At 44.3% G+C, this 24,803-nt stretch overlaps 1 protein-coding gene across 34 annotated transcripts in view; it reads left to right on the top strand.

Moving 5' to 3' along the window:
• The window catches only part of PRKN (parkin RBR E3 ubiquitin protein ligase), a 1,227,412-nt gene that overhangs the window by 904,294 nt on the left and 298,315 nt on the right, over positions 1-24,803 (top strand). For 2 of the 34 annotated variants that reach the window (XM_086318655.1, XM_086318644.1), the window contains one exon: positions 8,623-24,070. The exons of 30 other annotated variants lie outside the window; for them this stretch is intronic. In XM_086318655.1, coding sequence (XP_086174781.1) covers positions 8,623-8,633 — 11 coding nt within the window. In that variant the 3' untranslated portion in view covers positions 8,634-24,070. 2 more of the 34 variants (XM_086318640.1, XM_086318641.1) reach the window with 2 other exon arrangements.

The following is a 24,803-nucleotide window of genomic DNA, read 5'->3' as shown; positions in this document are numbered from 1 at the left end:
GAATTCATGGATAAAGGAAGAATTCTCACACACAGATTTTTAACAGTACATAGACAACACAAGAGGTTAAGATAGGGACCGCTTTAAAAACAACTCCACGCTCTTGACATTTGCATGTTTTATTTGATCATAAAATAGAGTTTTATGACTGTCTCAGATCACATCACCTTCCTGGTGAGTTTTTCTTTAACTTCTGCTTCTTAATGATGAGATATTTGTAAAGTTTGAGGAACTACACAGAAACCTGTTATTAAACAGGTCCCCAAGTTCCACCTCTGGTAATTTTATGTACCCATAAAGACAGCCAGTGATTTGTAACAGTTTGTACCCAAACTAATTAAAACTATGACCTTTCTCCAAATCCTGATGCAGAGGCATTTCTGAATTTCCTGAAAGCACACTCTCCAGCTGTTATTGTTCTTGGAGACATGTTTCCTCTGATTGACTTTTCAGTGATTTCTAGCCTCAAATGATTAACTTGGCTGCTGGGTTGTTAAGTCACTTGACTCAGGGGTGATAATTGTGGTTGACGGAACAGCAAAGGGAAACCATTTTCTCTTCATTGAAAGGTGATGCTATCTTATGTAGTAATTTATCAACTCTTCCAATTAATGGAATATGGCTCGTGAATAATGCAATTATTCTTTTGATTAAAGTCATCTCAAAAAGAAATTGCATTTCTGAAAAAAATTACAGTTTGGTATACACACTTCCTTTTGTTGATAGAGTTTATCATTCAGGATAAATGAAAATGAGAAGCCTCTGGGTAGTGGCCAAAATTTGTGTGATACCTTTTTAAAACGTGAATATTTTCAACCAGCGAATGCATTTCTAATTAATCCTTCATGCTGGATGGAAAACCAATTTATTTTCAATGGCTAAGCAGGTTGTGTCAAGAAACAGTAAGAAGAGTACATACTCCCAAACCCTCAACTGGCAGCTTGTTAGGAATTTGGAATGTCAAAAGTATCAGAATGGAGTTCTACCTCCTCAGGAAGCACAACAGGTAGCTGAGGGGTTTGCAAAACATAAGCTGCTGGGGCAGAATGGCCAGCCTGTGCCCACGGGACGCTGCTGGTGGAGAGGCACCCTCATGCAGGGTTCTGCAGGGTCTTCTGAAGATGCTTAGTGGTGCTCCAGGAGCAATGGGAAGCCACTGGGGAATTTAAAGAGGTATCTTAATCCTATTTGCCTTTTAAAAAGTGAGTATTATGTCTACTATGTGGAACCATGTCCACCCAGAGGTCAACTAGAAAGAAGTCTATCCCAAAAACCTATGTGAGAAGTGGTGGCATGGGGGTTCTAGAGCTTGGTAGCCACAAGGACAAACTGACCAGTCAATTTGTGGGGAAGGACAGAGCTAGGAGGTAAGATGATGTTCAGGGGTGTGGATTTAGCATTTGGGTAAATCAGGATGACCTTGACTGAAGATTAGGCAGAATGAAAGTATGGAGAACCATCATGAACTCAACTTTGGACTGAATTTGGCGTATCCAAACTGTGCCCTGTACAAATGTAAAGTGGGCTTCCTTGTATATGGGTGGTGATTTGCACATGCTTGCTCAGCAGTTAAGTCATACCTAATTCTTTGTGACCCCATGGACTGTAGCCCGCCAGGCTCTTCTGCCCATTGGATTCTGCAGGCAAGAATACTGTGGTGGGTTGCCATTTCCTCCTCCAGGGCATCTTCCTGACCCAGGGATTGAACCTGCATCTCCTGCATTGGCAGGCATTGGTTATATAGTAACCAATATTTATTACTATATAACTATACTATATAACTGCATTGGTTATATAGTAACCAAATATTTATTTAGAACCTTTCTAAATACCATTCTAGGTCATAAGAACAAACCTTATGAGCCCTGACTTTCAATTAACTTACATTCACATTTGCTTCTCTAATTTGATCCTAAAACAGGATTTTAGAATTATCTTAAAATACCACATCACCCTCCTGATGAGTCAGAGAGAGGAGAGGAGAAATAGATACACAATGAACACATGAACAAATAAGGTAATTTGAGATGCCAGTGAGCATTTGGAGGAGCTCAGTTAGGGCACTTTGGCTGAGGGTAACCAAGGAGCAGGAGATGGCAAGCTGCTTGACCAGGTTCAGAAGAAGCCTCTGTGGCCCTGGCTGGGATGTGGAGTTCAGGTGACTGATCACAGCTGGACATACAGCTTTGTAGCCATCGTGATGAAATCTTAATTCCAGGACTGGCCAGGTTCATCACCAGAGCAGACACTTCATGATTTTGGAGGAGGGAAGAAAATCAAAGCCAAAGCAACAGATGCATAATCAGAGCATTAGTTCAGAAGCCCTCGGGTCTGAAACAGTGGAGGAGAGAACTGTGAGAGCTACAGTTAGGTAGCTTGAAGAACAGTATCTGGGAAGTTTCTAGAGAGAACCCAGAGGCGAGGCAGGATCCACGGTGCTGGATTCCTGCTCCTCACTCCCTCCCCAAGTATTTTGCTCTTTGACACAATATTTAAACAACAGGTCTTATTTCCAAATACCTTCTGCCCACAATTTAATATTTTGAAGTTGGAAAATATTTCAAGTGGAAAAAACAGCTCCAAATTTATCTGAGCCACCAGTAGCCGCTTTTGGAGACAGCGGTCTACTTCCACTCCTCTCCTCGACTAGAAGGCTGCTTCTTTGCGCACCGCTTATTCCGGAGGCCACCAGGCAGGCGCCTCACTGCTTTCTGATTTATACTACACATAGGAATCCCAAAGTGGGACTGAAATGTTCATGTGTGTGATTGAGTGAGGGCATGTGTGTGTGCACATGTGTGTAGGAAGTCTGAACCGGAAGGCAACCATCAAGGTGTGAAAACTCACTTTCCTCTGACAAGCTGCCATTTTCTCTCAGCGGCAGACCTAGTCAGTCCAATTCAGTAAACTCAGTTCAATGAACTTTTAGCCACTTCAAGCTTAAAGCTTAGTCTCTTTATGATCATATCTAGTTGACTCAAGTGGTGTCACTTTCCTTGCCGTCCACAGTTGGAAGCATTTCTCTCTGGGCTTGGCAGGGCTCCGCCCCCTCAGGCAGGGCTCCGCCTCCGCAGGCAGGGCTCCGCCCCCGCAGGCAGGGGATCCGCCCTGGGCGTTGCGGGTGCAGGCGGAGGGCTGGGCACACCAGGGTCAGTCCGCGGGACTGGTGCTCATAGGTGGCGAGGCGGCTTCGGGTCGTGAGTCTGTGGTGACTTCACCTGTCTGCTCTCGGGGAGTAGAGCGCCTTCTCTTGGTCATCCTGAGCGGCTCGCGTGATGGTGTCTGCCTGCCCGACTCACAGCTCCTGTCGTCCGGGTTTCCAGCCAGGCACCACCTCTTCTGACCGGGCCCCTCCCGGGGGTGTGGTAGGATGACCCACAGCCTTCTCGGGCTCTCTCTCTGGGCCCTGGACACCCCCAGGCCCCAGCCGGGCCGGCCTTCGCTGTGCAACCCCTCTGAGCTCGCTGACCCTTTGTCTTCGCCACAGTTCCACGTGGAATACACACTCAGCTAAATGAGCCAGGCATTTTCCTAATTTTGCATCAGAAGAAGCAGTCTACCTAAGTCCTACTCTGAGGTATCTGAAAATGTGCCTGCTAGGAATTCTCCAAGAAGCTACCACCTGCCAGAGTGTCCTTTCGGAGAGGAAACAAGTGGCTAAGCACTGGCCTTTCCTCCCTGGCTCTGTGTCCTCCGCCGGCGGGTAGGGACACCGCTTCCACGTGAGCCGAACACTTCCCCTAATCTCCCCGCCCCCTCCAGGAAGTGCCATCTGCCCTCCTTTTCCCTGGAGCAGTGATATCAGAAGGGCTTCAGGGGCCCAGGACTTCCTGTTTATCAGAATTCGCGGGTGCTTAGTGTTCAGTCGTGTCCACCTCTTGTGACTCCATGCACGGTAGCCCACCAGGCTCGTCCATGGGATTCTCCAGGCAAGAATACTGGAGTGGGTTGCCATTTCTTCCCCTAGGGGATCTTCCCAGGGATCGAACCTGCGTACACTAGTAGTGTAAACTGGTAGATCCACAGGTTTGCGGATGGAACCCGCCCAAGTGCAAAGGCAAAAGAGTGCAGTCGAGTTTAATGAAAGTGACTCTTTGGATTTCAGAAAGTTGTTACATTTTTAGCGACTTCACTATTTTTGCTTTTGTTTTCTTTCCCCTGTTTGTTTTGACTGCATCTTATTCAATTATCTAAATAACGTCTGAAGCAGATAACAGGTATTGAATGGGTCCAGTTATGTGTCAGGCGCTATGGCCCCAGTGCGTCCCTTGGGCACTTTTTATAACACTGATGACAAAGAATTTGCTGTAAATGTCAGTCAGCCGTGATCACTGCGCGTTGCTCTACCTCAGAAACCTGGACTGTAGTTCAGATGTAACGGTAAAACTGGAAAAAGACTGAAAGCAACATAAACCCCCAGATCTGGGACCCAAGGTGCCAAGATTTTCTTATGTTAATATCATAGTGTATTCTATTTGATAGACCTTCATTAGTGATTGATAATTCAGTGATGATATCATGTCCCTTTTACCCAGAAGGGCATTCTGAGATAGCATTCCAGGTACCTTCGGAGGCTGACTTTGGTCGCCATTTCTTGCCTCGAATTTTCTTCTGACATTGACACATTAGTCCTATCTGTCACCAGCCTGGCTTTCTGGGATATAAATGATCCTGTCCTTAGATATATGCGTATAACAAAAGCAGCATTTCCTGCAAATCTAACACCGCCTCTGTTTCACGCTCTAAGTGATTGAGATGCTTTGGGGTAGATGTCTGCATAAATTAAAACACTGCTCTCTGAAACCCTACCAGTCAGTCAGATTGATGGTGCCACAAGAACAAGTTGACTCAGGGTAGGATAATAAAATGAGGGATGAAAACGATTTGTAAATTGGTCAGAAAAAAGTTGCAGAGTGTCGGGAAATCTGTGCTTAAAGAAGCATCAAAATGTACAAACGCGTGATGATGTATGTCTTCACGTATAACCCAGATGACGATGGTGTGGATTTTATTAAACCTGTATTACATGATGGAGAGACAAATTACCTTCGGCTTCTGTCTGTGGCTCAAAGCTCAGGGCTCTTGGTAAATGTGTGTGATTTATACAAGAAACAGTACTTGGAGACAAGTACAATCTCTTTTGAGAAGAAACTTTTTGCAGTGTTTAATTTAGGAATGAACTTTAAAAAGGGGCATGGACTTAGAAAGTACTATGAGCTTTTTAATTACTGAAAAGCTGCCCAGTATCATGGTTGTCCTCTGAGCAAGGCTTACTAACTATCGGTCCTTCCAGGGCATTTTCATCCTTCTCACAGCCCTGGACAGAAAAAGGTTGCTGGGTGAACATGTATCAGATGAACCCTGACAGCGTCAAAGTGGAAATGCCTGAATGGCTGGAGAATGGTACTTCTCAAAGGAGATTCTGCCTAAGAGTCATTTCACAGTCTTGGCAAATGCAGGTCCCTGGGAACCAGCCTGGGGAACTTACTCAGTAGGAACTCCCTAGTTACCAACCACCTGGGTCACTCTGCCACACTTGGAGAAATCATTTCAGAGAGTTAGAGACATGCTGGCGCCTGGTACCTCCTGGGACCAGGAGGCGCTCAGGTGATTAGTTGGGGTAGAGACAGAGACATCCCCAGAGGATCAAGTACCTTTGATCTCCCGGTGTTGACCCCACTAATTAGAAGATAATTAGTACCTTCCAAACACAGACATTAAGTATCTACTTACAGCGATAAATCTTAGATGTGTAGGTCTTGATTAAACCTAAACCTCTTTTCTTAAACGATAAGCATTAGATTTTCCTGTGATAAAGCAGTCTTGATTATTTGTCTTAAATGTCTTAAACTGACATTTATAGTAAGTTCTTTGTCATCATTGGGTATAGCGCTGGCACATAGGAAAATATAACAAGAGTACAGATTACAAAGGTCATGAAGGAGATTTTAATATAATGAGGATACTGTGCAATGAGTTCAGGATGTGAAACACGAAAGGTAGCAAACCCTTGAAAACGGTCCGCAGTGACCACTGGAAAGAGCTGTCCGAGGATGACCTGAGAACTCAGGGAAGGCGGAGGCACACGCCCCTTGGTTGTGCATTTAGTGAACGTTCTCCAACGCAGACGGTCTGAATTCAAGGCCAGTTCATGCACGGCCGCTGGCAGACAACGGACTTCACAAATTACTAGGTCTCTGAGGTGTAAGAGATACACCAAAATGCCGTACTGGTCATATTATAAAACAAAGTGTGAATGCCTAAAGAGCCTATGTAAAATGACTTGAATATTCACAAGATAAATCTCCCTCACTCTCTTTCTCTCTCTGTCTCTCTCTGTTTCTGCAGATGACACTTAAAATTTCATGGCATAAACTTGCTCGTTACATACATTGATTGTTGTTCTGGGGAGTAGAGGAGGGACAAATGCATTGATAAAGCATGCTGGGCCATTCAGGGGCTAAGTAAATAAATTCACCTTAAGTTATAAATGTCTGGACGGTTCTTCATTATCATAAAAAATTAAGAACTATATTTTTAGTCTTTCATCAGAGCCATTTAATTCTCTCTCTCCCTGGACAAAATCCTGAAGCACAGTTAGTGAAAAGTAAACCACCACAGGTTGGTGGCTGAAATGAGAAATACATTGTACTCAACGACCCTGTGGGTCAGGAATCCAGGCAGGGGACAGGGAGCAGCTGGTCCCAGCTCTGTGTCATGTGGTCCTTATCTGGAAAGATGTGAAGGCGGGGGGCTGGCATGGTCTGGAGGCATCTTCCTGGTGGGTCTGACCGGGGGCTGGAACACCAGCAGCGGCCCCTCCGTGTTGCCTGGGCTTCCTCACAGCGCGGTGGCTGAGTTCCCAGACGGAACCTCTCAAGGGAACGAGGTGGATGTGTGTGGTATGTTCATGACGTTAGCCTTGGAAGCCCTGTTGCATCGCTGCCTTGTATCTGTTCGTCAGGTCCATCACAGAGGTTCCTGCCTGGGTTCAAGGACAGAGGACATATGCCCCACCATTCAGGTGGAGTGTCAGCGTGACTTCCTGAGATGAGTATTTGACATGAGAAGCACTGTAGCAGCCATCTTTGGAAAAATCTCTTCTGGTGTGATATAATCCTTCCAATCAATATTCAGGGTTCAATAGAAATGCATACCAAATGCTTATCAGCCACAGGGAAAAATGAAACATGTACTTCTTTTATTTTATGTACACTCATGTCACAAACAGTTCAGTTCAGTCGCTCAGTCATGTTCAACTCTTTGCGACCCCACGAACTGCAGCATGCCAGGCCTCCATGTCCATCACCAACTCCCGGAGTTCACCCAAACTCATGTCCATCACATCGGTGATGCCATCCAGCCATCTCATCCTCTGTCGTCCCCTTCTCCTCCTGCCCTCAATCTTTCCCAGCATCAGGGTCTTTTCCAATGAGTCAGCTCTTCGCATCAGGTGGCCAAAGTATTGGAGTTTCAGCTTCAACATCAGTCCTTCCAATGAACACTGAGGACTGATCTCCTTTAGGAGTGACTGGTTGGCTCTCCTTGCAGTCCAAGGGACTCTCAAGAGTCTCCTCCAACACCACAGTTCAAAAGCATCAATTGTTCGGTGCTCAGCTTTCTTTATAGTCCAGCTCTCACATCCATACATGATTACTGGAAAAACCATAGCCTTCACTAGACGGACTGTCACAAACAGAAAGGCAGCCAATCACTCAACCTTTTCTTTAGGCCAAAGGCACTTACTTTTTCAAGTGCTGTTTGTCACATCAGGACAATAATGAGTCAAGTGCCATTGATGGAGGCCCCCGGGGCAAGCACAGGGACAGCAAGCACATTGCGAATGTCCTCTCCTAGGGGACCAGGAATAAAGTCAGGATCAGTCTATGCAAACTTGAGTCAGATGGGTTCCAAACCTTACCCTCTAATTTTGAGAAGAATTATCTTAGTATTTTTCTACCGTTTTCCCAGGTTGGAACTGGTTTGGGGTAATTGTCATAACTGTGTCATGCTTTGTGCTATTACCTTATAGTAATTAAACTCATAGATATGAATTAAGTTGCTTACAAACTCCCAGCTACTGCATTTTTTAAAATCCCTGAAGAAAATGGTATACACAGTTAAGGTTGCACAGAAAGAGTAAAATTTAATTTCTAAACTGATTGCTTCTTTCCTGGGAGGCAAGGCTCTTGACAGTTATGTATATTTTTGAGTTCTCAGGTGGTTCTGTGGCTGTACTTTGGGCTCTAGGACATGCTGACAGACTACCAAATGTGTTCTAGACTGAGCTCGAATGCTGGAGTTTACTACAAAGAGTCTTTGATCTGCTGCAGACACCTGAACCTGCGCTTGAAATGCAAATAATAGTTTTTCATGCGGTGAATTTCAAAGGCGAACAGAAGCCATCTCAATCCAGAGAATGAACTATACATACAGTTAGAAGACTGAGGGAGGGGTCATTTATTGTGGCTACCCTTCATAGCCGGCGCAGCCCTGCTTCTTTAAGTGGCGATACACGATAATGACGACCCACAGCCCTGACCCTGTGGACAGTGGCAGGAACGTCTACAGGCTATTCTTTGCCCCGGAAACATGAGTGTAAGTGTGTGTTCTCTCCCCCAGTGCTTCATTAACCGCTGATGGACACAGACTCTTGCCCTGTGCATCGATCGTTTGTATACTGAGATAATGGGCAGAAGTGATGCATATTCATCAATTCCTTCCTGACGGATCGAAACCGTGTCCACATCCTGCTGAGCTGCTTGACTTTGGGGCCTTTGTTACAGTTCCGCAACCTGAAAATGCATTTTGGTCCCACCAGTGGTCTATGTGAGTTTAAAAATAATAATAAGGCAAAACCACAATTACCTTTGACTGCTGTCCTTGAAGCAGGACCACGTGGGGATCTCAGAGTGTGATCCCGCCTTGTCTCCACCTGATAACCCCTGGCATGGTGGAGGACCAGAATGCTTCAGAATTCAGCATTTCTACCCATCCTGAAATCCTGAGCATCATGTGGATAATAGAAGTCAATGTAAATAACAAATAGGAGAAAAAAAAAAAAAAAAGGAATGCTTGTTGAATTGATTTTATGCCAGCAAATCACATAACATATTAGTTTCCTAGATACATGAAAATATCAGGATCTTTATTGCTCAATTTAATTATGCTCTTTGCATGCTAACTCTTGCTTCTTAAAAAAAGAAATGATCCAGAAGGATTAAAATTAAAATATATAATTTTTTCCTAATGCTAAAATCATTTCTGTGACATGATGTGCTTAACACTGAGGAAAATAAAGAAAACAGAATTCTGTTCCAAGATAGAAAGTTCTAGAACATTAGCAAACGTCTTCATTTAGACGGCTAATATGTTCTTCTCAATGATATTTTGAGAATGCTTGTATCAGCACACCCCAAATTGGAAAACCCTTCCTATTTATATTGACTGAAAATGTTGACAAGGAATATATTCTCTCTCTGGGCTTATCCCTGCTGTAGCCTTAAACACAGGCGGTTTGTGCTGGCACAAGGATTTAATTGACTGAACCGTCATGTTGGCTCGTCTTGTCATCTCTGCTCACTTTGCGCTGTTCTTAAATATTCATTGATTTCACACACGCGGCAACAAATGGCTGATCAAAGACCTCAGCCATGACTGACAGCCACTGCTGCCCGGCTGGGAGCAGAAAACCCTGCCTGCTCATGAGGTGCTGTTAGCTGAATTTGCTCCGATGCTAGACTCATGCCCTGTCTCCTCCCCCTTCTCTTTGTTTGTGTGTTTTCTGCCTAATGTTTAGAATCTACAGTTGGAAATAATATTGAAAAGACTGAGACTGGAAATCCTTACGGGGAAAGGCATGCGTCCTAGGGAGATTAAGTGAGTCACCCCATGTTACACAGCTCCCTGGCGGCAGGTCTGGAACACCAGACTCCATCATGACCAACTTCTGCTACATTCCCTTAAGCAGTTCATACAGTAATGGAGAAGCATACCAATGTCTCATATGTATCTTGATTGTCACTGGTCTTATCATGCTTCAGAGCAAATATGATTAGCTGTTTTATCAGAGGGAAATTCGAAATTGATAAATGTACTTACTTCTTACAGGAGCAAAACAAATTTCGTATAGATTTCAGAAGGGTGCTCGGGATTTCAGAGTGGCAATGGAATCATCAGTATACATTTTAAGGGATCAGGCTGTTAGGAGTCTGAAGGTCTCAGAGTCAAGATCCTAGTCAAGTCTGAGGTTGTAGTAGCCAGCGCCCAAGACCTGGTTGTGCTCAGTCTCTCAGTCGTGTCCGAATCTTTGCGACCCCATGGGCTGTAGTCTGCAAAGACCTCTACCATGGGATTTCCCAGGCAAGGATACTGGAGTGGGTAGGCATTTCCTTCTCCAGGAGTTCTTCCCGACCCAGAGTTCAAACCCACATCTCCTGCATTGGCAGGGGAATTCTTTATCCCTGAGGCACCTGGGAAGCCCAAGTTCTGCTCGTGCTGTCCCAGAAAGAGCCATTTGTCAGTTAGCTCATCAGTGGCTTAGGAGGCTTTGTAAAGGACCACCCATGTGGATATACAATGATCATTCAAGTGACCATTCTACATCCTTACTACCAACAAAAACCTAGCTGAGATATTACCCTTTTATAACTTATTTTCCTTCTGAAGGCTGCTCTTCATAGACGTATGATTTCATCTGTATATAATAACTTTGAGTAGGGGCACAGTGTTATTCTTCTGACCTCAAACACCATGCCCATGTAATACAAAGTGATAGACTTTATTGTGATGTCACTAATGAATTAAGAGAAGTTTTAATTGGGCAGCAATGTCATATGCATGTACAGTTAGGAATTAACAACCCTTATAGCATGAAAACTATTTAAATAGTTCTATGAGAATAAGCTAAAATTAATCAAGCCTCTTTATAGGATTGTGCATGACACAAGACTTTAATGAGAATTTCCGTTTTCTGAAGTTGTAAGTTGAATGTTTTCAAATCATTGCTGTGATGACCACAGTGATCTTCAGGAATTCAGAAATTGAGCAATGGTATTATCTATCCCAGTGAATAAATGAGAGCAGTAATTCAAGCTGACTTTGCTGAGCTTGCCCGAACGTACCTTGCAAGTAAGTTTCAGATTGTGCATGACCTGTTAAATGGTATCTGGAGGTAAAATTAAGCATTGACATCCAAAAATATTGCTTAGTATGTTTCCTTAACTACTTGGGAGGGAGGCATATTTGTTGAGGGAATTAGTCCTGAGATTATTCCCTAAGCCTTATTGGTTGTGCATTCTGTACAATTGTAGTGGAAAGTAGACAGACTATGGAATCAGGATGCCTGGGTTTTAGTCACTGCTTTGCCAAGTGTTAACAGCCTAATGTTGGACAGTTGGCTTCACTTCTTTGAAGTTCGTTTTTTCTTATCACTGCAATGACATGGTGCTGAAATCTGCCCTGTCCCACTTATTTCATGGGATGGTTGTTTATGGGCTTTCGAGGAAGGATTCTAGGTTTCACCTATCCTTCTGCTCCCAGTCAGGCTGTGTTAGTTGAATTCTTTCAAAGAAGCAGAATTCAACTAAAGTTAGCTGTAAAAAAGAGAGAGAGAGAGAATTATCCATGCTCCTGGCTGGGTTAGGAAAGGGTTAGGCTATTGATTCAACTGGATTCACGTCCTAAAATGATGTCCTCTTGAAGCCATAGATCTTTCCAACGCTCAGCTCTGCCCCCACTGTGCTGACTGTTCTCAAATAAGCTCTTTCCTCATGGTGACAAAGACGACCACAGCGAACTCTTGGTTTATAGTCCACTGGCTTAGCCAAAATCACATGTACAGAGCAACGGCAACCACAAAGAGAGAAAGAGATGTGATTGACTGTGCCCACGCTTGGCTTCAGAAGATGGGGCAACCCCACCTGAATCAAACTAGGGACAGGGAGAGATGTGACTGCCCAAAGAGATGCTGGGCTGGCGAAATTCACATCTACCACCTTCTTCCTATAGGCTAGTCAGAATCTGTCATCACTTTCTCCCTATTAATAATCTTTCAGAAAATACCCTTGCCTAATGTGCAACTATCTTACCTACGGGAGTAAAAGACTTTTAAAATGACGAGCATTTCTTAGTCTTACCTAAAAATAGTCCTTCATGCACTGTCAACCTGTGTTCCAGTGTCCTAACCCCTGTTAAATATATTGCCTCTCTGACTTTGTCTCCAGTAACCTAAATTTGAGACAGAATCTGGCCTCTCCAAACATGTAAAACTCCTGATAAACTGACTCCCAGGCATATCTCATTGCTCACAACAAGGAGTTAGAACCCCTCCAAGAAATGCTATATATTTTTTTTCTCCTTTAGTGCTTTCAAGTAAGGCATCTTGGAAGAAAGATGGTCTTTCTCCCACAAGACCTTACCAATTGTCAAGGGAATTAGCTACAGATGTCAAGAGCTCTCCATCAGTTCCTTTAGCATTAATGAAATGATCCCCTGAGAGATCTTAGGCTAAAAATAATCACACATCTACCAAGTCAGAAAGTAGTAGATATTCAATTAATGCTGATTAAATAAATGATTTTGGAGAAAGTATGTAATGTATTACAAACAACTTTGTAGATATTATTGTAAGTATTAGTGCCAACAATTGAAGTTTATTTTTTTTTCTTCTAGATGTTTGCTTTTTATAAATAGCAGAGTACAAAGTGGGTCAGGAGAGGTATCAATCTAATGAGAATAAAGGTATATAAAACTCAAGATTCAGATGATTTTTGAGATGAGACTGGTGTCCCTCTCTGTCTAAATTCATCATACAGATTTGAGAACTGAATCTTTTCAAGAGATGCTTGTGTGACGCCTGTAAAACACTCATATAAAGTAGGTTGCAAGATATATTTTTAATATCTATTCAGTGGCCTATATTTGGGGGTAAAGGTGTCCACTTAGTCCACTTACAATATTTTGTTTCTCAAAATAGTGAAAGGAAGCACTACTGAATTTGAGTCACCTAAGTTTAATAGCATAAAAAATGTCCTAGCAGTGTATACAAAAGAGATTCACCAAGCTAGTCGAAGTCACCTAATTCCTCTGAAATACACCCCATGGATGCCCAGGGCCCGCTGAAGAGTGGAGACTCGTGCTCATCCACTTGTTTGCTCCCTTCAGTTTCATTGAATGTTTCAACCGCAGTCAGTTACGTTTGTTCCAGACCTGGTTTTGCTAGTTGTGCTTAATCCTAGACCTCTTAATTTAATTAAAATAAAATAAATTGATGGATGCCAAAAGAGTTGTTTTTACTAAAAGCTAAGTTGAGGCATTTGGAAATATTTAATAAAGCATATTGGAAAACTACTGTTGCATTATTTGTAGGCGGAATGACTATAAAAATTATAAGAAAAAAAACTAAAAATTTAAAGCAATTCTGCTTTTAGTTGCTTTGCTAATCTCATTACATCCTTGTTTTATTTTCAAGAAGTTGAACCTGGAATGATGACCTGACATTCCAGTATATGGACCCCTGCTTTAAAAATTTTTTTAAAGCTTTGATCCTTTATGAAAAGATTATGATATAAATGTGTACTTATGTGTTTTTAAAATCATAAAATTGTGAACCACTTTTCTGATTAACCCACCAAATTTTAATCATAGTAGGGCCTCCTCCTGCTCTCTGTTCTCACCAGAACCTCTGTTTTGACTTTTTCCCCCCAAATCTTCTTACTGCCCCAAATGCTTCCACTGCTTCTGAGGTTCAGCTTCTTTCACCTGACTCCTAATGTTTTCTTCTTTTCTAAAAAGTGAATGACCGGAAACTTAACTAAGAATCCTTTGATCTTTCTCTTTTATTTCCTGAGTGAAAGATGATTATTGAGTTCTCGTCCACATCAGAAACCCTCTATTATATTCCATAAACATCGCAATAATTCTAGACAGAGATCAGATTTTTATTAAAATAAACAATCACTGCAATCATTTTTCTGTCACTTGCCAAAGAAATGTAATAAGCAAGATGTCCAAATATCTGTATCTAATTTACATTTGTGTTGCTTCAAGTTTAAGGTACACTTTATCATGAGAACTCTAAATCTATTTTTGTAATTTGATGATTTTACATTCCATATTGATTACATTTATGGACAAAACTAATTTCTTGACAGATGAAAATACTAAAACAAAAGGAACAGACAGCTAAATAACTTCAAGGTAGATTTTCAAATCAACTTGCAAAGCTTTTCTTATTTTAAGTGAGACAGACCCTTCAATTTCTATTCTGTTGCATGAGATAATCAAATCCAGAGTATTGGGGGGGATTGTTATTTTATGCCAGCCAGAAGTCTATACACTAAACTTTTTCTTAGATGATTAGTTCTGCAAACTCAAGAAAAAAAGTTTGTAAACTCTCTATACGGGCTAAAACTTCATCACTTTTGGAAAAATGTTTGGTAAGAAGTGTGGTTCATTGGCCAGGGTGGAATTCAAGAGGGAATGGTGGAACTCCGGTTGTCAGGGTGGCATGGGGTACAGGAGTCTTAGAGTACTGCGTGACTCTCTCCCCTCGTTATATTCCTGGTCTTAGGCCGTGAACATATTCTGAACATAGTGAAAAATATTGAGTAGAAGTTTGAATGGTTCCTTGGAAGGGATGTAATTCCACCAAGGACCTACTGGCCAATCTGCTCAATGAGCAAAGGTTTTTGGAAGATCAGAGTTATCCCCTTCCCGTAAGTTAATTTATTTCACGTGACACTATTTAAACTGTATTTTCATCCCTTAAAAAAAAATTGTTTTTTTCTTTCCCAGTCAACCCTGCTTATCAAAGAAAACAATATAAAATAAGCAAAGATTTCACAGTAAGAAAAGATTTACTGTTCTTGGCAATTCTCTGAGCTATTACTGAGGGTAATTTGAGATGCTGATTTCTGAGAAGCAATGATGGAGAAGGTGGCATAGATGCACAGTGAGGGGCTGGCTGGTACTGAAGCCGGCTCAGTCTCTGAGGCTTCCCACTGCAGGCTTCCGCTGCACACCAGGAGAAAGGATGCCCCTGCCCTGCAGACACACAGACACACACACACAACACACACACACAGACACACAAAACATACATCCCAGACACACAACACACACCCCAGACACACAAAACACACATACATACAGAGACACACACAACACACACACACATACAGAGACACACATACAGAGACACACAACACACACACATACAGAGACACACAACACACATACAGAGACACACAACACACACACACATACAACACACATACACACCCCAGACATACATAACACACACACACCCAAGACACACACAACACATACACACACAAACACACAACACAAAACACACACAGAGACACACCCCAGACACACAACACACACACAGACACACCCTAGACACACACACAACAATACACACACACACACGGAGACACAGAAACACACACAAACACAGAAACACATGCACACCCCAGACACACATATACACCCCAGACACACACACAAACACACACAAAACTCATAGGCACACACCTCAAACACGCACAAAACACACAGAGACACACACACACCTCATTGTCATTTCATTTAGGAAACTAGGTGGGTTTTTTTTCATCTTCAAGAATTACTTTTCCAGGTGTCGGCTCTTGATCCTCTGTTGCTTCCTAAGGTCATTTGCTGGAAGAACGGACGTGAAGGAGCTCTAAATTCAGAGACTGTGGGCTTCACTGCCCAATCCTAGACCCTCCAGGAATCGGGTTTTGACAAGTCACTCTCTGAGCTTCTGTCTCGTTTGTAAAATGGTGATAAATAGAGCCTGTCTAAAAGGATATGGTTGTTTAAAAAAAAAAAATCAGAGGTGAACATGAAGGACGTCCACAGCTCTTATACAACAGAAAGTCCCAGCTGTGGTGGGCACTGCCTGCCTTCTGACTGACAGAAAATACGTTAGCCCTATAGGGGGATGGCAAAGAATGAGCAGATGTGAAAGAAAAAGATTGAAGAGTGTAGATAAAACCGAGTCTCCTGCTTTCACTGCTGGTGGGCCAGAAGCTGCCCTAGCCACACCCAATGCCACTCATCATGGACTGGCCGGCCTCCCCTCCATCTGCTGTCAGTCAGCAGAGATCTCCTGGAGAATAAGGTACTTTGGAAAATAGTATGCTACACAGATTTGGGGCCAATTCTCAGAACTTGAGGCTTCACACACCCTTGCAGTTTGCTTATCATTTCTTTTTTTTTTTTTTTGCAATTAAACTTTAATGTATATAAACCTTCATCTACCTCTATTTAACTGTGCATATCTATTCCTTCTTTCTTTTCTTTATTTCCTTTCCTCTCAATATATTTGTTAGTTTTGTTTTCATTGCTTTATTCCCCACTTGACATCTTGCTGTAGTTTTGCTTTACATCTTTTTTTTTTTTTTTTTACCGGGTTGAGATTACATTTAGTGAATGTGACCAAAATGAGCTTTTAATAAGATGGAAAAGAATAAAATAGAACAGAAAATATTTCAAGAAGGAGAAGAATTATTTCATGAAATCTTCGTTTCATATATGTATATTCGAAGTACAAGTTTCAAAATGTTAAAAACATGACTCATACACATATAAGATAAATAAGGAGCCAAAGTTTACTCAACCCATTAAAGGTGGAACCAGCAGGAGGATAAAGTTTGTTCTAAGAGCATTTGAAGAACTGGTTATTTATAGGCAGGCAGAGGCAGTAAAGGCCTGTTAAGATCAAGAGGGCAAAAATTAGATTGATGGCTCATGTAGCTAATTGTGGGTTTCTTTTTATTTATCCCCTTAGCGGGTCATAGAGTTTCTTTTTTATTTTATTTTATTTTTTTAATTTTTTATTCCTTTATTTCTCATGTGTTCCCCATCCTGAACCCTCCTCCCTCCTCCCTCCTCCCTCCCTATTTTAGTTTTCATCTGCAGATAAGCTGTGGCTCCCCCACTGGCTCAGTGGTGTAGAGCTCACCTACAACGCAGGAGACATAGGTTCAATCCCTGGGTCAGGAAGATCCCCTGGAGGAGGGCATGGCAACCCACCCTGGTAATCTTGCCTAGGAGATCCCATGGACAGAGGAGGCTGGAGGGCTATAGTCCATGGTGTCATAAAAGAGTCAGACACGACTTAGTGACTAAACGACAATAAATTATAATACCTTTAAGCGTTTTCTCTAGAACTGATGCCAGTGCCTGGCATGGAGAGGGGACCATGCAGTGTTGTCCACTAACAGCACACGGAAGACAGTTTGGGACCCAGCTGGGAATGAGGCACTTATCTGCTTATACATGACTAGACTTGTTATTTTTTCTGAGTTAAAAGTTGGGGACCTGTAGACATAATAGTATGTAGGTATTTTCATTACTTTTTCTTCTCTTCCTTTTTTACCATGAATATAAAAAAAAAAAAAATCAGTGTTCTTGCATGATTTTGTCCTTGACAGTTTAATCAGAGAAAATGTATTGCTACCATGTTCTTCCTTCCTAGTTTAGACTTGGCTCTTCTGCCCTTCAGTGATGCCATTGTTCACGGGGCACTCCAGGTCGAAGAAAGCGGCTTATCCAAGGCAGACATTTAAGTTAGGAAGAACCTTGTGTCGAAGGGATATTTCTGTCTGCCCATGAGGGATACACTCCACTCTTTTCAGCCCTGTCTGTTCCCTGCGGAAATAGCATTTGCCAACAGCAGCAGCCGGAACACCAAGGCCGTTCTGTTAAAGAGGTCTGGCCCAGTCCGTCTCCGGGGGGATGGCCACCCGGCCAGAGATGGTGAAGGGCACCCCCCCAGCCCCACTCTCCACCTCCAGCTCCTGTTCCCCAGCTTCCTGGCCTACAGATCCAGACTGGGTGGCAGAGATGCCCTCTGTGCATAAATGCTGTGGTTCGCCTGGACAAAGGGGGCAGGAGAGGCCTGCGTGGGGCTGTCGTGCGTCATCACAGCTGGGTTACAGCAGTATGCTGGGGCTCTCCGTCCACAGGACCTGGGCTCCACGCTGGCCAGCACTCCGCATGCTCTGGTCTTCTCCTACCAGGCCCTGTGCCCTGCAGTCCGGGCACAGCACCTGCCCAGAGCTCTATGTGGGTTAGAGATGGACACGCGCGCTTCCGAGAGAGCTCGGGGAGGAGGAGAACTGCCAGGCGATGGATGGTGTGGGAAGGGAGGTGCCAGGCCCAAGGACCGAGCCTTGAGGGGCATCTGAGGATGAAAAGGCATCTCCATTCACTTAGCCCTTTGTGAGTGTGGACGAGTGCATTCGTCCCAGAGGTTTTCTCCTGTGTGCATTTGATGAAGTTCTCAAAAAAAGGCATCAACATATTCATTTTGTTTTTAAATAGAGTTCTTTCTGGATTGTCCAGGGCAATATGTTACTTAGTTTTGAGTAATCTTATCATTAATCACCCAGCAATCCAGCCTCCACTTACCTTCCCCTTCCTCTGTTTGACACTTGGGTACTCCCTGGTGGCTGAGACGGTAAAGAATCTGCCTGCAACGCAGGAGACCCAGATTCAGTCTCTGGGTTGGCAAGATCCCCTGGAGGAGGAAATGGCAACCCACTCCAGTATTCTTGCCTAGAGAATCCCATGGACAGAGGAGCCTGGTGGGCTACAGTCCATGGGGTCGCAAAGAGTCAGCAACTCACACTTTGACTTCACTTTTCGCTAACGCATTTCCGCTGTCGTTCCACCTGTGCAGCTGTCAGCCTTCCTTCCGTTGGGCCCTCCTCCATGAAGAGGAAAAGGAAGGAAAACAGCTTTGCGTAAATCCTGTCATTCTTTAAAATCAAAAGCATTCCTTTACACTCAAAAGAGTTTACATGGCAAATTATTGACAAATGCCTCCACACCCCTGTCTTCATAATAGAGATTGCCTCCCGAGTGAGCCGGGGCCCAGGAAGACACCTGACAACAGAGAGGATTTGGGTTTATTAGAATTTGTTGTAATCAGACTAGCAAAGCATTTTCACTGCGGGCCATCTGTCAGCACATGTAAATCGCTTCATTTGGTAAGACCAGATGTTCTAACAGTATTCATTTAAACAAGAGTCTACCTGTTCTTTGATTATTGTCAGTGATGGAAAGATGTGATTCTACATATTCCAAAATGATTTCTCTTTAGCTTTTACGTTTCTTGGTTGATGGGTCTGTGGGCATCTTATTTATCCCAGCTTGAGGGGGAAGATCTCTGCATCAGGAATCAGAAACCTGCTTTCTCTTTTCTGTCCCGCCACTAGGAATTTGGATTTTGTAAGCTGTCAACTACCATCAGCTTTAGTGTCCCCTACTGAAAATGGGATGAGTTTCAAGGTCTCCTTCAGCTGCTGTGTAATTCTTCCTTCTTGGGCATGGCTTTGAGGAGGGAGCACTGGCCAGCCCATCTGTGTCAGTCAGTAGTTCTTCCTGGCCTCAGCTTCATCATTGCTGCTTTGGGGATGATCCCAGACACCGCAGCATAGCTCTCAGGACAATGCAGCCACTTAGCGGATCCTTAACTCTTCCTTTCTCTTCATCATGAGAAAGTATTATAAAGGGGCAAGTACTTGCACTGGTTCATCAGTTTCCTTTTTCTGAGTTCTCATTCCCTGGCCAAGGCCTAGAAATATGCAGGATAACCTGTGATGAAAAAAATCTAAATTTATTAGACCCAAAATGGATATCCTCCAGATAAATCACAAAGCTCTTCTCAGACCCTAAAGGCAGTGAGTGAACCTCAGACTCCCCCCATCTTCGTTTCCAAATGGCCCCCAGGTCTGCTTGAATCCTCTGTCACTCTTGAGATGAGTTGAATAGACCCAAGGTCAGGAGTGTGTTTCACTGGTGAGGCTGTGGGCACAGACCCCCGGATTTCCAGCCTCCTCCCCAGGCTTACTAGCTGGGTGACCTGCTTGACTATGCTGGAAGGCACTTCCCTCTGCCTCTGTGAGACCAGGCAGTGGGGGCGGGGTGGTGCATATTTGCGTCCCTCTCTGGGTCGTTGGAAGGATTAAATGAGCTATTCTGGGTCCAGCACACCAATGAGAAGTGAGCTTAATATCATATCCCCCTGTTGAGAGAGTCACCCAGCCTAAGGAGCCCCTCCACTGCCATGCTCCAGGTCTCCAAAGAGACAGCCCTATTTATATGTATACTTTTGCAATTTTTTAAGCTTCTCATTTTGTACTGGGGGATAGCCAGTTGACAGTGTTGGTACAGTTTCAGGGGAACAGCGAAGGGACTCAGCCGTACATATACACGTGTCTGCTCTCCCCCAAACTCGCCTCCCCTCCAGGCCGCCACAGAACAGTGAGCAGTTTCCCGCGCTGCACGGTGGGTCCTGTTGGTTATCCATTTTAAGTACAGCAGCGCGTGCGTGTCCGTCCCAGACTCCCTAGCTGTCCCTTCCCGGCAGCCGTAGGCTCACTCTCTGCGTCTGTGAGTCTCCTCCCGTTTTGTAAGTCAGTCCCTTCATGGCATGTCTTTTTAGAGCCCACACGTAAGGGACGTCACACTGTGTTGCTCCTCCTGTGTCTGAAGAGCCAGCCTTCCCACTCCTTGGAAGCTTGCGGGCATCCCTCTTTGTCCAGTCGGTCCAAACCCGAGGCCAGCAGCCTGCCCTCCAGGCGTTGCTGCGTCACTCGCCTGTTCCTGCTTCCCCAGAGGGATAGTACCTGTGCGCATCTTAACAGCGACCCAGGGACCCAGTTCAGGTGGGGGCCACCTCTGTGCTTTGCTGAAGTTCTCCGGGTGACTCAGCCTCTCCCCCAGCACACACACCATGTTCAGCCCCCAGTGTCTTCCCGTTGTCTGACAAGAGAGATTTTGGACAGCGGGACCTCCCGTCTCCCGGCGGCGTGAGCAGCTGCCCTCCGGCTGCGTCTTTGTCCCCCCGTTAGAAAAATCAACTGAAATGAGTTCTGTCGGTGGGACTCGCAGACAGAGACATGACACTGAGCACTATGGTTGAATGATGACAGTTTTAGGGAACCGATTCACCTCCCAAGTGGTGGGAAAGCACTCTTCTGTGGCAGAAGATTCATTTGGAAGCGAAGAGAAGGATGCTCCTGGCTTTGCAATATCTCAGATCATTTAACCGCACCACGCTCTTTTATTCCACCCAACATACTTATTCTCTGCAGTCTCCTCAGCCCCACAGTGGGACGTGGCTTTTACAAAATCCCTATGATATTCTTTTCAACTCTCTCCAGTGTCTGTGTAGGTGTCAATAGTGTTAATTTGTTTGATGAACTTCCACAGACCCCAACTCTATTATGCTATGAGCATTTAAAATCTATCTGACTTTAAGATATCTTAAGGATTCAATGCCACTAATGTGAATATAGCATGAATCGAAGTGGGCTCCTGGAACACTGTAGTTTTAGGTACAGCATCCTCAGTTAGAAGGAAGATAAAAATACACTATGATAAACTAGAATTGCGAGGATAGATTTACAGGCTGTTCAACAGAGAAACTTGTTTGACAATCAGAAGAAAAAGAAAACCAACTAAATTAACCCCTCTGGGTATGTGTGTGTGTGTGTGTGTGCACGCGCATGTGTGAGAGAAAGAGAGATTTTGTTCCAAAATGCTTCTCAGACCTGCAATAAATATTCCAGTTTTAATTTTTATTATACCAGATAAATGCATTATTGTTTGGACAGCCAAGCCTGGGATAGAATTTTAATTGAAGAACCATAGATTTTATACAGGGAGATACTTAATGATCTGCAAAGCTTTAAATGGCTTATTGAATATTTAAAAACAGACACATTTTCCAGAGACACTTGGATTTATTTTGACTTTCATTATTTCAAGGTGACTGAAAACAGAAAAGTAAAACTTTTTTTTTAAGTGAGGTCTAATGAATCAAGATGCCGTTTCACCCAAATGCCGTAAAGTTAAGTGTGAGGATTAATGGATGAAGTTTTGGCAATTACTAATTATTTGTACCATTATTACTAAGCAAAGGCAGAGTTGCCAGAAAAATTATAGATCCTGTCTCTTTATTCTCTTATTTCTCTCATGTTCACTTATTTTCATGATGGAAATCATCACTGGTCTTATGGATAAGAAAAGAAAGGAGTCTGGCAACATCCTCAGAGAAAACTTGGTCCTCCCAGGGAGACTTCAAAAGGGAAAGCCTGGCGTGCCCTGCAGGAGCCCTGCTCCTGGGTGGGGTCCTGGCTGGGGTCTGACACGCAGGAATGTACTCAGCCCTCAGAGGATCTCACTGAGCCACACAAGGAGCTTGGCACAGATGGTGCCTTGCTGGTGATACATGGCATCAACAGCTTTCCCATGTGTTAGAACCCACTGGGGAACTTTAAAAAAATAAGGTTGCCCTGGCGCTGCCCAGAGGCTCTAAGCTGATTGCTGGAGAAGGCCTTTGCATTTGTATTGTTTGCTAGCGCTGCCACACCACGTACCACAGCTGCTGCGCTGTGTGCTGGACTCAGTCGTGTCCGACCCTTGGCGACCCCATGCCCTGTAGCACTCCAGGCTCCTCTGTCCGTGGGATTTTCCAGGCAAGAATACTGGAGTGGGTTGTCATTTCCTTCTCCAGGGGATATTCCCGACCTGGGGATCGAACCCACATCTCTTATGTCTCCTTCATTGGCAGGCAGATTTCTCCCAGTGAACCACCTAGCAACTAGGGCCTTAAACAAACAGTAGGCAGGTCTTTTCTCACAGTTCTGGAGGCTAGACCTCTAGGATCAAGGTGTTGGCAGGGTCAGTTCTTTCTGAGGCCTCTCTCCTAGGCTTATAGATGACAGTTTTCTTTATCTTCACCTTGTCTTCCCTCTGTGTGCATCTGTGTCCTAATCTTTTCTTACAAGGACACCAGTCATACTGGATCAGGGACCACTCTAATGACCTCATTTTACCTTAAGCATCCCTTAGTCATAATCTGAGGTCCTGGGTTTTAGGACTTCAACATCTGAATTTGGAGGGATGCAATCCAGCTCTTAACAGCATCCGTGTTTGTTAAAAGTTCCCCAGGTGTCTTCCAAGGGCAGCCAATGCTGAGAACCCTGGCACACACATAGCCGTCCGTGGGCGGTGGTGTTGCATGCTGGGTAAGGACACGGCTCTGCTGGGAGCCTCGTTGACTAGGGCCACGTTCTGTCTCTGCTCCTTTCTTGCTGTGCAGCCTGGGCGAGAGGCTTCACCTCTGTGCCCCCACTGCCTGGGGCATCAGATTATTGAGTACCCGCCACACACAGTGGTTGTCAGGAACCAAACTGGTGTGGGAGGGTGGCCACCGGGCTGTGACTTCGCTTTGTGGACCTCACTTTGCGGTTTGACCCCAGTCACTCCTGTCAGCTCCATGTATAAAGTAGAGGCAAGCAGAGAAAATTCAGAGCATGCAGGCGAGAACCAAAAAACGGATGCATACATTGTCTGTACTCCACCCTTCGTTCTTATACAACGCTCTTCCGCTTCATCATTCTCCCAGCAGAATCAGCACTGGTGTCTGAGCTGCAGGGAATGGAGCTCAAGGCTCGGCAAGAGGAGCAGGGCCAGGGCTGGGCCCATGTTCCTGGATATTGGCAGGGCATGGACCACTCATCCCTCGGGGCTCTCCACTGGGACTTCAGGAGCACATCTAACTGGACCCTGACCGTGGTGTGCTCTCTGTCCCACTCTGTAGACGAAGAAACTGAGTCTCGGGAAACTTACCTCATCAGAGGACACACAGCCAGCAACAAAACAGAGCCAGGATTCAAATCCAGGTCCACGTGTGTCCAAAATGCATCTTTTTCCCAGCTGGGACGACTAGGCCTTGGGGAGAGAGACAGACAATTCGTGAAACCAAAGATGACTTACTATGGTCCCAACAGTTAAATCTGTCAACTTAAGACAGTAGTCACAACCTAGAAGCTGAGAGTTATGTCTTATTGGTGGGGATATTTAGGGCTTCATGCCCAGGAGACAGCGTCTCAAGTAACCCTGAGAAAACTGTTCCAAGGATTGGGAGGAGGTGGGGCTGGTGGGGAGGAGTTAGTTTATACAGAAGCTTGCCACGGGGGGCAGGTAGTCTGAACATCAAAAGATTATTGTTAATGAAGGAAAACCAGAAACCTCACATTAAGAAATTTAGCACTTTTCTAAATAGGGGAAATTACATGACATGCCATGAAATTAAAAGACGCTTACTCCTTGGAAGAAAAGTTATAACCAACCTAGACAGCATATTAAAAAGCAGAGACATTACTTTGCCAATGAAGTTCTGTCTAATCAAAGCTATGGTTTTTCCAGTGGTCATGTATGGATGTGAGAGTTGGACCATAAAGAAAGCTGAGCACCGAAGAATTGATGCTTTTGAACTGTGGTGTTGGAGAAGACTCTTGAGAGTCCCTTGGACTGCAAGGTGATCCAACCAGTCCATCCTAAAGGAGATCAGTCCTGAGTGTTCATTGGAAGGACTGATGTTGAAGCTGAAACTCCAATACTTTGGCCACCTGATGCAAAGAGCTGACTCATTGGAAAAGACCCTGATGCTGGGAAAGATTGAGGGCAGAAGGAGAAGGGGATGACAGAGGATGAGATGGTTGGCTGGCATCACCGACTCAGTGGACATGAGTTTGAGGAGTTGGTGATGGACAGGGAGGCCTGGCATGCTGCAGTCCACGGGGTCACAAAGAGTCAGACATGACTGAGCGACTGAACTGACTGAACTGATGTATGGGAACATGCAAGAGTCAGTCAGCATTCCTGAAATCATTCCTTTCATATTCACCTCAGTTGCCTGTGTCCAGTGCTCACCATGGGGCTGTGACTGATGGCTGCCGGATAAGCTGGCATTG

This window comes from Bos grunniens, chromosome 9 (genome assembly GCF_055505025.1).
Source record: "Bos grunniens cultivar Pamir isolate PY7600 chromosome 9, Bosgru_T2T1.0, whole genome shotgun sequence".
Taxonomy (NCBI): Eukaryota; Metazoa; Chordata; class Mammalia; order Artiodactyla; family Bovidae; genus Bos; species Bos grunniens.
Note: the sequence above shows the minus strand (reverse complement) of the source record. Positions and strands in the feature narration are given on the sequence as shown.